The sequence below is a fragment of the Oncorhynchus mykiss genome, chromosome 14 (assembly GCF_013265735.2).
Source record: "Oncorhynchus mykiss isolate Arlee chromosome 14, USDA_OmykA_1.1, whole genome shotgun sequence".
In the NCBI taxonomy this organism is placed as follows: Eukaryota; Metazoa; Chordata; class Actinopteri; order Salmoniformes; family Salmonidae; genus Oncorhynchus; species Oncorhynchus mykiss.
In genome coordinates, this window is record NC_048578.1 from 26,803,696 (window position 1) to 26,822,137 (window position 18,442).

Genomic DNA, 18,442 nt, shown 5'->3' on the forward strand with positions numbered 1-18,442 from the left:
AGAGGGCTGTGGTTCTGCTGGACTACATTGTTCTAAATGGAACATTGAAACTCATCCCCCTCTCTTTCTCCTTCCCCCTTTCCTGACTGGACTTCGGATGGGATAGTGTCCCTAATTCATATGTCTTTCTCGACACTAAAGCGGTACGGAATCTTTGCACGGTCAGAACAGACACAGAGGCTTTATAGATGCTGTGTTTTTGATGAGACTGGATCAGAGATCCTTAGTTCTGTTGACTGAAGTGGAATTTGGAATCAGAACTGACATTTTATACATTATGTCTTTCTTACTCTGAGGACCGACCTTGTCACTTTGGCTGTTGTGCTAACTAACCATTGTTTCCCCAGTGTTTTAGGGCAGAGCAGTGCTGTTGTAATATAGAATTGTGAGAAGAAGTTTTTTACTTTGCTGGTCCTGTCTTAAATAAATATTTTTTGTTGTTTTTTATTTAAACAAAGGAAGCTTGGAGACTGGAAATGTTACTGTATATTGTTATTTTGTTTGACAGTGTAAAGTGGAGGGAGTTTTTACTGGTTATTTTAGTCAGTGCTTCCTAAAGTCACCTTTCATATACAATAGAAATTGGTGTCAATGTTTTTATTATCAATAATACAGCTCTTTATCTAGAGATATTGCCTTATGTAACGCAGATGAGAAAATAACGATGTGGAAAATGTTTAGCATAGCTAGTTCGCAATTTAGCAGGAATAAACATCGCGTCCACATCTTGGACACAATGAGCACTTGTCAAGGTACCACTTGCACCTGTAGCTATTAAATACTATGAAAGGCTGGTCATGGCTCACATCAACACCATCATCCCAGACTCCCTGGACCCACTCCCATTCACATACTGCCCCAACAGAGCCAAAGATTACACAATCTCTATTGCACTCTCCCACCTGGACAAAAGGAACACTTATGTGAGAATACTGTTCATTGACTACAGCTCAGCGTTCAACACCATAGTGCCCTCCAAGCTCAGGTACCTGGGACTGAACACCTCACTCTGCAAGTGGATCCTGGATTTCCTGACAGGCTGCCCCAGGTGGTAAGGGTAGGCAACAACACATCCGCCACACTGATCCTCAACACAGGGGCCCCTCAGGATGTGCATGCTTAGTCCCCTTCTGTACTTCCTGTTCACCTGCACATGACTCCAACACCATCATTATGTTTGCGGACGACATTACGGTGGTAGAAGTTCTACAACTGCACCATTGAGAGCACCTTGACTGGCTGCACCACCTCTTGGTATGGCAACTGCTTGGCATCCGACTGCAAGACGCTATAGAGGGTAGTGCACACGGTCCAGTACGTCACCGGGGACGAGTTCCCTGCCATCAAGGACTTCTTTACCAGGCAGTGTCAGAGGAAGGCCCTAAAACAGTCCAGCCATGCAAGTCAAAGACTGTTCTCTCTGCTACCGCTCGGCAAGCGGTACCGATGCACCAAGTCTGGAACCAACAGGACCCTGAACAGCTTCTACCCCCAAGCCATAAGGCTGCTAAATAGTTAAACAAATAGCAATCTGCATTGACTCCCTTTTGCACAAACTCAGACTCATCATATAAACTGCTGCTACTGCTTATTATCTATCATGTTGCCTAGTAATTTTACTCCAACCTATATCTACACATCTACCTCGGACACATCGACTCGGTACTGGTACTCTGTGTATATAGTCAAGTTATCATTACTCATTGTGTAATTATTCCTTTTGTTATTATTTTTCTATTTTTGTTGGGAATGGCTCGTAAGTAAGCATGTCACTGTTAGTCTACACCTGTTGTTTACGAAGCATGTGACAAATACAATTTGATTTGATTGTCTCTCAAATAGACCGCAACAGTCGTTGGTTAGCTAGCTAGTGATTTTTTGTTGTTGTTGCCATATTAGCATTGACATGAAATCAGTCAAAACACCTCAAAACAAGACATGGTATTAAGAACAAGATAAAACTAGCAGAAAAGAGCCACCTACGATTCCCTACATGGCAGCCTCTTGTCATTGTTGCTAGCTATCTGACCGTTCTGAGTCATAACTAAGCACGGATTCCGGCCCCATCGACGCGTGCACCTTATTTTCGTGATGTCAGCCGTCTGTTCTTGTCAATGCGACGTGAACAGTATCCATGCTTCAGCACCTTTGACAGCGCCAACTTTCCGCATCAACAACACGTCCTCAAAACGGCACAAATAGGCCTACTGCAGCGCAATGGACAGCACCAATGTCGCATATCGCCATCACCAGCACCTTGAAAAGTGCCTGACTCCTCTTCTAGCGAACTTCAGGTTTCACCAGCAGGTAGGCCTATTGGTGCCACTACCAGTACTTCTAAACGTAAGTTATTTGGACCATTATGAATTTAAAAAATTCTGTGGAACTTTTAGTCAGACACTCTGTAAAGACACAAGAGCATGAGGAATGCCTGTTTATTGCAATTAGTCATTTTCAGACGACAAAGGCTTTTCCAACATTAAAACAACAACGTACAAAACAGCACACGTTTTGCCATCAACTAAAATTTAATAAGGTAGTGAAAGTACATAAACAAAGTAATGAAGTACAGTAAGATACAAGTTATGATGATGTCAAATGTAGGATGAGCAGATTTTTCAAAGCCAAATTAAGCACCATCGTCATGTAGTCAGGAAAGGCCATAAATCAGTAAGAACTACTCTAGAATGTATGGGGGGAAAGTTAAACATGGTACATCACAGTTTTCAGACCTTTATACCAACTAAAAATATCAATATTGGTGTAACACTACTTTATCATGCAATTTACTTTAGTAAACCTTCTGAAACACAGACAAAATATACTTCAATAAGTAGAAGAACTTGATACATCTCTGTCCAGCAATGTCACAAAGCCTGGAAAGTTATTTATACTCTCTGAATGTGAGATCCCTATCAAAAATAATATGCAGATTTTTTATTTTCTTAATATATCTAAAGTGCAAGTATTTATCCATCTTATTCAATGCTTTCTGTAAGTATAAAATACAAAAGAAAAAAAAACAGCAATATGCTTTTCCTGTTTATATGTTATATTTTTCTGAAACAAGGATCATCATATACACACACACACACCACAGATAAAATATTTTGAAAGGTGCAACATATCATATAGGGTTGATAAAGGGTAGTTAGACCATACGGTGACATGGGATATGTTCATTGTGCATTGACCCTCTTCCTCCCCATTGACTTTTATAGATCCTTTTCCCAATGTCTCGTCCCTGTACATAACAGTAGCCTATACAGTCTGCATACATGAAGGACTCTGCATTGGTATGTGCAAAACAGAATGTGTGCTGAGCTAGTAATGGTCAAGGTGACTGTTGGCTTCACAAACAAGATTGTGATTGGCCTTTCCCATTATTGACGTTGTCTGTGAGTGATTGGTCTGAACTTGAAGGACCAGAGAAACGTCATAGCAACAATAGAACACTGAAACTCAATTTAATGGTTATTTAAACAGCTTCGTAGAATGAATGGAAGTTGAAATTGTAGTGGGAGAGATTCCAGAAGACCACACCTCTAAAGGGACTGGTAGAGGTTGTTACCATGGTCATGCAGCTGTTGTTTAGATCAAAACACACACATTCCCACCATTAAGAACTAGTACAAATAAGAAGAACAAAGCACCTCTAATAGTTAATCAATTCTAAGACATCTCTCTCTGATGCAAACAGCACCACCACCACCACCACCAATGTTACACTGAACTGAACTAGCCAAGCTGCTGCACAGTTACAATCAACCCACTGCAGGTTTTGATTATGGGGCAAAAACACCTGGCGTCCATTTTGTGTTCCATTGATTAACTGCAATGTGAGCAACATGGCGAAATCATCAGCTCTAAACCGTGGCAGTTGGTTCTGACCCAACACTGTGTTGATCCTTTAAAATAGGCAGTGTTCTAGAATCTATTACACAGAACCATGCCACTCCGGAACCAGAACGGACCCAGTAGCACCTTGTGAACTGACAAAAAAAATAATCACTTTTGTTTAATTATAATTTATTTTTTATGTGCGTTTTACAGAGCGAGGCATACAAACATAAAACGTGAGCTGAATGAGTTAGAATTATGGCCCCATTAAATCAGATCCGCTTTAGCCGACATCCACATAGCTGATATATTGACGTGTAGGAGGTGGAACCGCGTTAGAGCTGTCAAATCCACAAGTGGCTCCCGGCATCATACCTAAACCGCACATTGCTATTGGCTGCATGAAGTCGCATTAAGAGAAATCCCATGGAGTCATATTTACAAGTTCAAACACTGGAATGTGAGATGTAATCTACAGCTCAATTAAGCTGATAGAAATCCTCATGAAATGTTAAATGATTTTCAATTTGAACGTCATTATTTCTATATAGCCTACACTTTCTCGTTCTGAACTTCTAACGCGAGTGGGACGGGTGTGGCTTCATGACAATGATCTCAGCTGCTCACCGATTTGACAGCTCCAACGCAGTTCCACTTCGGACACCGCCAAAACATCAGCTATGCGAGTGTTTGCTATCGCCAGTTAACACTTGATCTGATTGACTATAGCCTTCGTTTCTCTAGGGCTGGCCAGTAAGAGAGTTGTGAAAATGGTGTATTGAATTTCCAGGCTTAATGTCTCGCATTCAAAGCCTGAATGTATTCAATCAAGCATTTACTGTGTAGAAATAGCATTTGGTCTTTCACAGCGGTACTGGAGGTTTGACTGAATTCTGGCTTCTAAATGTTCTTTATATGTGTAGAGCACAACATAGAGTCAAATCCACAGTTTACCTGCTATGTAAAAGATCCCTCTGAAATTCTGGGGCAGTGTTAGGCAGTGTCATGGGTTTCTCTCCAAAAGAGGAGAGAAACCCATGAAGCTTTAATGCTAGCCTAGTAAAGGGACATTTAATAGGGGTCCTATATGGGGCCCCACATAGGGACCCATGCATCTCGAGGCCTCTTTCTTACAGTTGTAACTCTGACCGAATCCAAATGGCTGGTGGAATTATAGCAGACCTACCTACTGCTGCTCAGTCTGTCCTCAACATCACGCCAGCCGGCCTGATGGCAGTACAGTACAGTGCAGTAGGTTTAGATCTACTAAACTAATCCAAGCCACCCTGTGATGCTCTAAATCCAGCTACTGATGGTTAACCTAGCTGGCTGATTGTTAATCAACGCTTAAAGAAATCCTCTATGGCATTGTTTACTGGTGGACTGAGAGCAAGGAATGCTGGGTAACTGTCAAAATGATTCTGTCTTCACCCCAGGAAGAATGGTTGGTCACTTCATCGTCAGGGCAACCCCCTCTGTCACCACATCAATTTGTTGACATCGTGTCATTTTCATTGAACTTTTCTCCTTCTGACTTGGAATAATTTATCCCAGTAAAACTAAAACGTTTCATGATACTACTCTATCAAATTATAAGACACTCAGAAGGGGCAGGACTGTGCTTCTAACACTGACCTGAAGATGAGGAGATAAGCTTTCTGATTTGTGGGCGGGATAAGCTATGTCACTGTAGCGATTCTGTGGAAAGAGAAACATCAGAAACTTGCCAACACTCACTGAAACACAGTGGGCTTACTGTATATGAAAGTGATGGGAAATCTCACACTAGTTTGAAACCTTTTCACTTAAATGCAGAGAAAGACTTCACATTTCTGTAACAATGCAGAATTCAGACTCATGCTTTTCAAATATCAATCACATATATATTTGCCTTTTTTTTTGTCTATACAACATACAATGCCACGATTGGCACGTACAATATTGCACACTATAAAGTAATGTCCTCACAGTCTGTCATCACCCTGTGTAGGAGGAGACTGCTGCTCTGACAACATGTGGAGAGTAACGTTGAGAAATCAAATAATGCTGTGACAAATTAGACCAGCAAGCCCGGTCTAGTTTGGATTATATTGGAGCTGTAGCACCATAGAAAGATACTGCCTTGGCCTTTTGGCCTACATCCAGAAAAACCTCACAAGGGGCTCTTAGGGCATCCATCCATCATCCATCTCATCCCCACTGACTGACTACTGTATACGTCCAGTTACATTTTACATGGTGCAAGAGGTGGACAGACACAACCTCACATCTCTGATGACTATCCATGCTCACATTAGAAGTGCTGCTGCTGTTGCTGTTCTAGGGGCCATTCTCTGCTCGCCTGCCTGTGGAGGGAGACAGGCTACAGAAAAGGGCCTCTCTGGTTTGGCTTGTTAGTGTTGACCAATAGCCATACAGCAAACAGTACAGAACTTACAAATGAAAACATACAGTGGTCGAGAGAGATATCATTAACATCGACCACAATGTGAAGCACGTAAACGAGTGGAGTGTATAAGGCACCAGGTTGTTCTGACGTCAGAGAGGATGCGCCCTCGCGGCTCAGCATGCATGTAGCCGCGCGCTGATGCGTCTTTTTCCGCGTCTCGCGCTGCCATCACCGGTTGAGCATCTGGTTTTTGTGCCCCATCCCACCCTCCCCCGAAAAAGAAAACTCGCCCACAGAAAACGTGGGCATTTTAGGATTTAAATACAGCTGATTCACAAAATCATAATTAGTATATCTAAGTTAGCAAATTTTTTTTATCTAACCATTGTTCCAAATTTGAATGGACATGGTGCAAAAGGGTTGATATTCAATAGTAAAGATGCTTCTATCCCGTTTAGTCCAATATCGACTCTGCTCTCATAAAATACTCCATAATGTAGGCCTATGACATGATAAAAACGCGTTTCATAACTACATTTTCGATCAAATTAAACACTATAACTTTCCCAAATGCCTTTTTAAAAGAGATTTAGGCCTACGCATATTGGCAGAAGTGTCTATTTTTTTCAGTCTGTGCGTTGCATTCTGCAGTACACGTTAATAGATAGCGCTTTACTTTTTATTTCCTGCGTACCTTATATTAATAAACTACAACTGATTTCAGATATTGGTTTGGTAAAGTAATTTATCATATATATATATATATATATATATTTGTGCTGATGTCAAATGTTGGTTTACATGGAGATCTTCGTAATTTCCAATTTAGGTTTTTTTTTCGTTTTGCACTTTGGAAACCTTTCCGAAATAACTTGGACGTGTGCAAACTCGGGTTGTTTGTTAGAGCAATAAACACTCTGTTCATTGTCATTTAAATCAAGTAGGAAACAGTTCATATTTTACAGTTCAAACAAGTTATTGATAGCAGCGGCTTACTGTTAAAATGGTTGGTAAGTGGGTGACATCCAGCAATGAACGACGAGACAGTAGGCTACTGCCAGTCTGACTGTGAAGGTTGTGTGTGGGGTGGTTCCCTTGGAATTCTCTCTTTATATTTTACAGTAAAAGTCTGATTATAAAGTCTGTTGTTTGTTGTTATTTATTTCTGCTCAAGCCGGTAATCCGTCAATCATCGTCCCCGTCGTCACCATGTTGGCCCTCCGGTAGGAGTTCGGAGGCCCGTTTCTCTCTACTCCGCTCCTGGATCTTTCTCATCTCCTCCGCATATTTACAGAACGTGTTGCCGAATTTGGACCACACTTTGCACGGAACAGTGATGGAGTTCCGGTAGGTAGGCTTCACCTCGCTGACCCGCATGAACACTCCGTACTTGTTAGAACCCACGTCGAAGAAAAAGCGTTTGTTGTCAACAGTCAAGGAAGTGCCCTCGGGTAGTTCTGCTGGTTCCTCGTCCACACCGTAATCATCGATGAGTTTGGCCAAAGCGTCACGGAACTCGATAAGTCCCTGCGCTGGAAGCGCGATGGTCTGGCCTTGTGCACTTCCCAATCCGGGCCCCCGATTAACGGTCTGACGGATCCTTAGGAACCGCCCCCTCTGGTTCTCTTTCAGATCCATGTAATATTTGCGATTCTCTCGCACTAGAAATTCGCTCTTGAGGGCACGCCGGGGCTCATCCTGCACTATATCCGGGTTGCTCGGGCCCAGCTGGGCGTAATGTTCGATGAAGTCCCCGAGATAGTCACGGAACTCCACTGCCACTGACATAGAGAGAGTGAGGCGGCTCTTATTTCCCCCAGCTCCGACCTCGGCTATCTTTAGGAAGCGGCCTTTTGCATTCTGCTTCACGTCTAGGTAGAAGCGCTTATTCTGGATGTCGACTCGCTTTGACGCGAGCTCCTCCGTGTCGTGTTGCAGTCTTGCCGCGGCGCCCATCGCGCCCGGAGGCAGGGAGCCGGGGCCTGTGGCCAGCCCTCCGTGGTCACTGCCACTGTCTCTGTCCGCCATGATGCTGCCTCCTGCTTACCTTCCACCGTCTCCCTCAGCCTGCTGCAACCTCGACTGCCTGTCAACCACACCGACGATATCGCGAGAGCGCTACGCTTTAGAAAGGAAACGAAAGCAGCCTACTGTAGTTCATATTACATGCTGTTCTGAGAGGGATGTATTCAAGAGATACACGTTTGCGTCTAAGCTGTGTAGCAGCTGCACATAATTCAGTAACGTTGCAACTAAATTGAAGCTCTTCACGATGTGTTATGCATCATTATAATGTCCCGCATTTGTATCTCCTATTAGTAATATGAAAGCATAATCTTGCACAGAATTGCCTATACTATACTTCCATCATCTGTCATGAGAGAAACGGGTGTTTTGCCTGCATCTGTAGCATCTAGCACATTCCTCGAATGAAACACTAGCCCACCCATGTGTCAAACCGAGCAGAGACAGATAATACAAACGTGTATTTTATTGATATACATCGTCTCTTAATCACTCTTACATTTAAACATAATACAGCTAGGTGGATAAAATGACATATAAAAGTCGAATTAACTGATAAAGGTTTATTTGTCTTTTCATGAGAGAATAGACTCATGTTTGGAGTGTTGAAGGAGTGATTTGATTGAGAATAAAAATTGAGCTTCAAAAAGAAAAAATATTTGTATGAATAACTAAAATAATATTTAGTCTATTATGTGAACTGTAAGATGATGAGGTAGAATGAGTCACATATCCTTAGTGTGATCAGAAATCACCTTTTAATCCGTTCTCTTCCAGTGATTGATAACGACATCATTCTGACGCTGTTTCAGCGCAAATTCTCTGACCTCCAAGCAAGGACGGCTAGCTCGCGCTCTGAACGGGCGAGCGGGGGAATCTTGAATGAATTAAGTGATTGATTGATTGGGGAGGAGAATGAGGGAGGGATGGCACGGTAGAGGGAGGAGAATAACTTGTGAGCCACCACTGTGAAGCTGTGTATGAGCAAGCTTTCGTCACACTGTTAAGGGTTTGAGAAGAGAACAACATATTTTAATAAAGGCATCCACCTATCCTGTACAAAGATAAGGAGTATCATTTTTGGCACATGTGGCTTCCGTATTACTTCGATGCTGGTTGGCCTAATCGATATTCTCACATGTGGCCACACGCTGAGCCACTCGGCCACCACCACACACATTATTCATTTTCTCTCGGTGCAGAAATCTCCAGCCCTGCATGAACATGCCCGCAGGACCCAGTGCCTTTCTAATAGGTGAATCCGTTGTTGGGCATCGTTCCGTGGGGGTTGCCTGTTTGGCGCTAGCTGCATCGTAACCAGTGGTTTGGTCAGATTAGACAGAAAGAGAGGTCTCCAATTTACAGGTTGTCGTGCTATAGGCTACTACTGGAACCATTGAAACATTTTCGCAGCGTTAGTCATCACACTAGCCGCAGTGTAGCCTTGTCTCTCTGAATAGCCAGCCCTCTAGTTCAGTACGCACTCTTCTAAGTGTTGGGTTTGGTTGATCCCATCATTTTAAACCGAACCGCAACCGAACCATATGCTGCTGCTATAATGGTCGTCCATGGTTCTGACTTCGGGCGGTTTCTCTGACCTGTTGTCAGTGGTCTGAGGGGTGTTGGGCCAGTGTGTTGGGCGCGCGGCTCCGGTCATTAGTGTTTGCGCAGGAAGTGGCAGCCGACGCCAGTGGCCGAGCAGGTGATGTTTGCTCACGTAAGCCGTTCGCGTTTGAGGGGTGCAAGGGACGCGGCTGGAGGGATTGCGCTGTTGCATCGCCTAACTGGATAACCAGATAACCGCTGTATTCTGTAGTCACCGTTTTACCGAAAAGGAGTCCGATTTTTCTACACTCCTGAAGGTGGATCAAGCCCGACCTTGTGTGTGTCTGTCTGTGTATTTATGCTCTTTTTTTTTCCTGTGCGCGGAATCTAACAATAATTTTCCGTTATAGAAAGGCAATGCGCCCACCCATGCTATGACATTTGTTGGAGAGAGAGGACTGACTATAGAGGCTTCATGCAGAACCTCTGGTTTCGAGTAGAGGATCATTTACTAGTCTTGGTTTGCGTTTCAGGAGAAAAAAATAGTGTTGAAGGAGAATGCAGCAACCACATTTTTAACCATGCAGAACCGGGCCGTTTCCGGTTCTTAGGCTGGTGTGTCCCCATCTGAAAGTTTATGGGGAAAGCGGCAGACACAGATGGCATGGACACTTATACAAGGTCTGCCGCTCTGCCCTGCTATCGGAGCCTATTCGCAGTCTCCCACTTCAACCCCGCTCCGTCATCCGCGCCCCTTAGCCGCCCCAGCACTGCAGCAACCGAGCCACGGCCGACGGCATGAGGCTTGATCCGGTGCATTTCTCCATGCTGGTCATCGGGGTATCCTTTGCCTGTTACGCCCCGAGTCTCAATTCCCTCCAGGACCAGGCGTATCGATCTGCCGTGGTCATCGAGGGCGAGGTGCGCTCCTCACCGGAAAACGTCTCTCGGGAGCCTTACAGTGTAAATGTCAAAGTGCTGGACGTGTGGCCCGTGAACAGCGGCGGGCTCGAGCGGGAGCAGCTCGTGACTGTCGGAGACTTCAGTTCCGAGGCCCCGTGCACCACTGTGGAGGAGAATCACAGATATATATTTTTCATGGACCCAACAGGCGAGCCTTTAGTATTCAAGGCATCGTTTGCTCCGCTGGACGCCAGCGGAACGGACCTGAAGAAGGATGTGGAGAGCGTGTTGTGTGAGGACTGCGGTAAGTTTAGCTTTTATTGGACGCTTTAGGGCCGCACGCTAATGCCCGGGTGATATAAGGAGTCTCCGGCCTCCTTGTGAGTGCTTATAGGTGATGATTGACACGGTTCAATTCTCCATGCCTGGTGATACAAACAAGACGGTGCATTTTTTTCGAGGACATAAGACCATGCATGGATGTGTGAGACAGATGTCCTAGCGGCTGTAGTACATTAGGATATAGGTAAAAGTGATGTAGAATAGGCTATACCTGGTGACGAGTGAGACGATTATCATGTATATAGCACTTTGATCTGATATGGACAATCCATCAATATGAAAATTATATACCGTCCATAGTGTGCATGTTGGTAAGATATTGGCCTGCTTGGCTATGTGGAGTCAAAAGATGAAGCATAGATGCTGTACAAAAGCCTCAGAGTGTGTGTGTGTGTGTGTGTGTGTGAAATATTCCATGTCTGAGAATGGGGTGGCAAGGTATTAGAGAGAGAGAAAGAGAGTGAGAGAAAGCGAGAGAGAGAATATGGAGTGAGTCTGACAGAATATGACACAGTTTAATTTCAAATAGCCATCAGTATTAATTCAGATGTCAGTTAGCTCTCAAACAGCATGGAGACTGACACCATGTGACAGGAAATAGGGAGACCAACCAGCTAGTCCTAACCGGTCGGTGCTGTTAGATCAGGTGGTGGATATTTGGTCCCTTAGGGCCCTTCACTAAAGATCAGGGGCATCACAATGTTTCAGCACCGTGGACAGTTCATATTCTCTGACCTCTGAATAGCATCCATCCATTCTCAGTCTGTTTTATTTGTTGTCATGCATGATAAGAGTAAGACAGTGGCCTATTGCCTCTTTAAACCATCAGTTACATTATCTGCTATTCTCTGTGACAAATTCTCTGGATGTGTCCAAATATTCTGTAGAACTGAAGCTTTCTTTGTTCAGCTCATCACCTTTGGCATGATGAAACAACACCGGTATGATCAGGGCCCATATGTATCAAGCATCTTAGAGTAGGAGTGCTGATTTAAGATCAGTTTAACCTTTTATATCACAATTAATAAGATTCCATGTACAGGAAATACCTGATCCTCGATCAGCACTCTTATTCTGAGATGCTTGACACATGCCGCCCCTGGTCTCTAGCCAAGGCTAACATTAAGATCTTCCTGACAACATTTCAGCACCATGGACAGTGTATAGTGTGCCTGACCTCTGAGTAGAATCCATGATGAGAAAATGAACAATCTTTCCTCAACTCGTTCTCAATGCCCCCATGACCACTAATCTGAAAGGCCTTGATGGGTGAAAGTGATGCAGGTGAAACTTATCCACCACTTTCACCTATCAGTGCTCATAATAGAGAGAAGACAACATGATGCTTGGAGTGTTTGTCTCTGTCAGCTGTGTGTTTCTGTATGGCTGCACCATTCCCTGTCTGCAGCTGAAGTGCTATACTTGTTATTTGGTTTAGTGTCAACTCTGCTTGCTGAGAGAGGGATGACAGTATTGTAGGTAATCTGCTACTCAGATGCTGCCATCAAAGACCACAATTCCATGACTCAACAGTGACACAGACAGACTCGACTCACCACTGGAACCTCATCTATGCAAAGTCCCAGATGTACAGAGAGACGGGCTCCAGTGCTCTGACTATCTACACAAGTCTCTCTCTCTCTCTGTCCCTATAGAGCAGCATTATATCTCAGCTACGGCCTCACATGCCTCAGCATGCTGTCTTTAGCAGAGAGTTCTGGGACTTGTATAAATGATGCACACTGACTGAGGTTTGAGTGTGTGTCCTTCTGTAAGCAGGATGTATATGTAAAATGTAGGAACGCGGGATATGAACCTGGGTCTCCCACAGGAGCAACCAACTTCTTAGACCGTTAGACCAAGAGGATATTCCCAGACACTGGTTTGGAAAATTGCAGGAGGGGCTACCTAGTCACGTGACCATGACCAACTCACGTCTGCAACATACAGATCAGTGTTACTGTAATTTGTGGTCTAGAAACATCAAACTGTTCTGCTGTGCGTTGATTACAGTTACTGTGCGTGTGCACGTGCTTGGGCACATGTATGTGTGTGTGTGTGTGTGTGTGTCTAGATGCCTAGAGGTTATCTGAGGTCTGCGTTGAGGTTGTGCATGTATGTGGTATAATCACTTCTATGACCTGGCTATTAGAATCCTATCAGGATTGGTGTGAACATGGTTCTCCCATCAGCCACCTGCTACCGCTACAGATGTGTGTTGTATCAGACACATTCAGGTAAGCTGTACAAGCACTGCTCCTGCTTTGAGCTTTGAGTGTGTGTGTGTGTGTGTGTGTGTGTGTGTGTGGACGTCATTCCAGACCTCCCAGTGCGTTTGTGAATAATGTAACAGCACTCATCCTTTCCTGTCCCTTAGTGCAAACTGAACCAAGTCACAAGGCTTTTTAGAAGGACCACGAGAAGAGCAGATGATTGTATTTGTAAAGGCAAGGTACCTTCGTGTCCCCCTCCTCAGCCAGGCATCCATCCATCCCATGCTCAAGGATGGTTGCCACACCCCTTTCTGACTCTGTTTCTCTGTGTTTCTCTGTCTCTCGCTCTCTCTCTCTCTCTCTCTGAGGAAGTATGGGAGATTATCTTTCTCTGTTTCTCTATCTCTCTTTCTCCCTCTCTCTTTTAGAATCTCTACCTCTTCACATAAGATGTATGGAATCAATGCCTCAATCCTCTAATCAGTAGAATACTGTCTGTTATGCAGGTTTAGAGGATTTACAACCCCGCAGTGAGAAGTGTGTCTCTGAAATGAGAGGATAGAGAAATATGAAAGAGAGGGGGAGAGGTGATAGAGGGGGATGGAGGGAGCAATGAGTGAGAGGTGACAGAGAAAGTGAGGTGTGGAGGTTAGAGAGATAGTGTAAGAGAGAGAGAGAGGTAGATAGATGGAAGGAGGAGAGGTGGTCGGGGAGGGAGAGGTGGTAGCATGGCTTGCACACGACTCAGAACCCTGTCAGGAGGGGGGAAAGACGGAGCGAGAGGGGGAGAAGGGAGAGGAGGGAGAGAATAGCTTTTCCCCACCGCTCTGCCTGCAAGCGCTTCATCAACTATTAATCACTAACTCTGCTCATCCTCTCTCGCTTTTCCTCTCTCTCTTTCGCTCTCTCCCTCTCTCGTCTTCCATATCCCCCTGTTTCTACCTATCGTCCCCTCTCTCTTTCACACACATCCTCTATTCCTTCCTCTCTCTCACACACATACTATCAATCTCTTTCTCTCTCTATTTCTGTCTCCCCCTCTCTCACCTCTCCCTACCTTACCAATATCTGACCAAATCTGTCTCCTTCTCTCTTCCTCCACTTTCCGTTCCCTCACTCCCACACTCCCTGTTCTCCTTTCTCACACAACAGACTTTCCATATTAGGAGTGAGTGAATCTTGTACAGTAGCTTATCCTCTGGACTGTAACCAGGGTTTGAGTTGTAGTGAGGTCCAGAAGATCATTTACTGCGATTCTATACAAGAACAAAACAGCAAAATCAAGCAAAAATTACCCCAGCCATTATCAACTTGGCTGCTGTAGGTTCATTCACCTCAGTCCATCTACAAACACATATCCTATTAGCTCTACAATGTTATACCCCTGAAAGGAGGGAAATATGAGAAATGATTCACACTGACATGTAGCATCTGCGACGTAACCAAAACGTGTGACATTTTTAGAACTATATTGTTTGTATGTTGATAAGATTTTAATGTAGACCTATAGGGAAGATAGGTGCTGTGGACATGATCATATTGAAACATACAGTGGTTGTATTTTAATGTAGACCTATAGGGAAGATAGGTGCTGTGGACATGATCATATTGAAACATACAGTGGTTGTATTTTAATGTAGACCTATAGGGAAGATAGGTGCTGTGGACATGATCATATTGAAACATACAGTGGTTGTATTTTAATGTAGACCTATAGGGAAGATAGGTGCTGTGGACATGATCATATTGAAACATACAGTGGTTGTATTTTAATGTAGACCTATAGGGAAGATAGGTGCTGTGGACATGATCATATTGAAACATACAGTGGTTGTATTTTAATGTAGACCTATAGGGAAGATAGGTGCTGTGGAGATGTTCATATTGAAACATACAGTGGTTGTATTTTAATGTAGACCTATAGGGAAGATAGACCATGTGGAGATGTTCATATTGAAACATATCTTCTTTAAGTTCCTAACTTGTCTGTTAAGAATAGTCAACATTTTCTAAGTTTGGGAACAACTGTACTAACCTCTCTCTCTGCTTGTTTCCTCTCTCTCTATGTGTCCTCCTCTTCCTCTGCTTTCTCTTTCATGCACTACAGCAAGCCTCAGCCTCACCACTGAGCACCACATCACTAGCCTACTCAGTAGGCTACTCTCTGTAAAGCACAGTTATTGTGAGAACTTAGAAGCATATTTTTTGCTCCTGCTGAGGTAGGCTCCATTTAACGTTAGCATCTTACTTCATCCTTCTGGCTAAGTAATTCTAACCAGAGACCTTCAACGTTACTGAAATATACGTTTCTGCCAGGATCGAGACACCTGACTGACTGACACAGCCTATCTATAAGCGACTATTTACCAGTTGTGCACTCATTCTCCAAAAGTCATTTTTTTGTTTGTTTGAGGGTTGTCTGTAGACATGGCAGGAGTCGCGTGTCAGTTTTAAAGTGGAACTGACAGGATTTCAGCAACATGAAATCACATAAAATACACCCCCAGGAAAAATCTGACATTTAAAAAAAAAAATCTGACAAAGGAGCATTTAGATACTATCATTTTCACGTTTTCATAAATTCGTAGAATGTTTGGGATTTACGTATAGTAAGGAATTTGACAAAATTCTATAGCAATGTAGAGTGGGAAAGTGGTCGTGCATTTGTACAATTAATAGAGACTGCAGTAAATAAAACCGAATAAAGACATACATTACCAGTCAAAAGTTTGGACACACCTACTCATTCCAGGGTTTTTCTTTATTTTTACTATTTTCTACATTGTAGAATAATAGTGAAGACATCAAAACTATGAAATAACACGTTCTTTTTCCATTTGTTTTGTCTGTATTGTACACACCTGGTTCCCATTACGTTTAAATTATTTCCCTATTTAACCCTCTGGAGCCATCATGGTTTTGTGCGTGTTTATTGTTGTCAGTTGTCTCGTTTATGTGATTCTGGATTTTTGTTCTCCTTGTTGGAAGATTATTTTTGAGCAAAGTTACTATTATTACTCATCTCTGAGTCCTGTGCCTGTCTCCGCCTTACCCACATCACCTAGACTCTGACAGAAACACGCACCTTCAATGGAGTCAGCAGGTGCATACAACCCTCCTCTACCAATGGAGGAGCGCGTCCAGCAACACGCGACTAAGTAGCAAAGTCTCGGCACAACCATAGATCGCGTGCTGCAAACCATGTAGCGATGGGAGAGAGGGGGTTTTCCAGCAACCCCATCATCATCACCTCAGCTCCCACAACAACCCACACCGCTGTCCACCCCTCCTTCACCTGGATCCAGTGGGATTCGGCTCGCGCTCCCGAGGGTATACGATGGAACGGCTGCCGGGTGCCAGGGGTTCCTACTCCAGCTGGGGCTCTATCTGGCAACCGTTCACCCAGCTCCTACTGGACGCGAGAGTGTAAACGCCCTCATCTCCTGTCTGACTAGTAGAGCACTCGAATGGGCCAACACAGTCTGTGGAAGGGAAGGACCGACTTCGGACAATTATGAGGATTTTACCCGCCGCTTCCGGGCGGTTTTCGATCATCCACCTGAAGGGAGAGCAGCGGGGGAAAGGTTGTCTCATCTCAGACAGGGGATGAGGAGCGCACAAGACTTCGCTCTAGACTTTTGAACTCTGGCCGCCGGTGCGGGATGGAATGAGCGGGCCCTGATCAACCACTACAGGTGTGGTCTACGCGAGGACGTTCGTAGAGAGCTAGCCTGCAGGGACACCACCCTTACATTTGATCAGCTGGTGGACCTATCCATCAGGCTGGATAACCTGTTGGCCTCCTACGGACATCCGGATCGAGGTCCGTCAGTTCCATCCCCCAGCACCTCAGATCCGACGCCGATGGAGCTAGGAGGTGCTGCTATGAGGGGGACCGGAGGGGAGGGGGCATTCCCTGCACCAGCTGTGGCTGCAGAGGGCACACTGCTGGTCGGTGCTGGGGAGGTTCTCCAGGGAGTCGAGGCAGCAGGCAGGGTGGATCATCCCATGTGGATCATCCCAGGTGAGTAGGCACCCGACTCACCCAGAGCTTCCTGTTTCGCACCTGTGTGTATGTATAGAATTTCCTGAGTTTTCCCCACATTCCCAGCATAAGGCGCTAGTAGATTCAGGTGCAGCTGGGAACTTTATTGATCGTTCATTTGCAATTAGATTAAGGATCCCTATTGTTCCTATTGATGTTCCCTTCCCTGTACAGGCCTTAGATAGTCGTCCTTTAGGGTCGGGACTGATCAGGGAGGTAACATCTCCACTATGTATGATAATGCAGGGGGATCATAAGGAGAGAATTAGTCTCTTTCTGATCGATTCACCTGCGTTTCCTGTGGTGTTGGGGCGTCCCTGGTTGGCCGATCATGACCCCACTATTTAGTGGAAACAGGGTGCTCTCAAGGGATGGTCACGTCAGTGCTCAGGGAGGTGTGTAGGTGTTTCCATATGTGCAACTACAGTGGAGAGTCAAAACCAGGTCTCCACCATGCACATCCCCCCTGAATATGCCGATTTGGCTCTCGCCTTCTGAGAAAAGAAGGCGACTCAATTGCCACCCCATCAACAGGGGGATTGTGCGATAAATCTCATGGTGGACGCAGCACTTCCCAGAAGTCACGTGTATCCTTTGTCACAGGAGGAGACGGCGGCTATGGATACATATGTCTCCAAATCTCTGGGACAAGGATACATTCGGCCTTTCACTTCACCTGCCTCCTCAAGTTTCTTTTTTTGTGAAGAAGAAGGCTTGAGGTTTATGCCCATGTATTGACTATCGAGGTATAAATCAGATCACAGTGAAGTACAGTTACCTGCTGCCTCTCATAGCCAGTATGACAGAGTCATTGCACAGGGCACGCTTCTTCACAAAATTGGATCTCAGGATCGCTTGCGTATCCAGGAGGGGGAGGAGTGGAAGATGGCATTTAGTACCACCTCTGGGCACTATGAGTAGCTTGTCATGCCGTACGGGTTTATGAATGCTCCATCAGTCTTTCAATCCTTTGTAGAAAGATTTTCAGGGACCTGCACGGGCAGGGTGTAGTGGTGTATATAGATGACATTCTAATATACTCCGCTACACGCGCCGAGCATGTGTCTCTGGTGCGCAAGGTGCTTGGTCGACTGTTGGAGCATGACCTGCACATCGAGGCTGAGAAATGTCTGTTCTTCC

At 44.7% G+C, this 18,442-nt stretch overlaps 2 protein-coding genes across 2 annotated transcripts in view; one reads left to right on the forward strand and one right to left on the reverse strand.

Moving 5' to 3' along the window:
• Positions 1-2,419: 2,419 nt before the first annotated feature.
• LOC110489085 (transcriptional activator protein Pur-alpha) lies at positions 2,420-8,326 on the reverse strand. The gene has a single exon (XM_036943192.1). It carries the CDS (start codon positions 8,255-8,257, stop codon positions 7,415-7,417), a length of 843 nt encoding a protein of 280 aa, XP_036799087.1. The 5' UTR covers positions 8,258-8,326; the 3' UTR covers positions 2,420-7,414.
• Positions 8,327-9,306: 980 nt separating this feature from the next.
• The window catches only part of nrg2b (neuregulin 2b), a 51,976-nt gene continuing 42,840 nt past the window's right edge, over positions 9,307-18,442 (forward strand). The window contains exon 1 of the mRNA XM_036943193.1: positions 9,307-11,006. Within this exon, the coding sequence (XP_036799088.1) occupies positions 10,598-11,006 (409 nt within the window). The 5' untranslated portion in view covers positions 9,307-10,597. The remainder of the gene's footprint in view (positions 11,007-18,442) is intronic.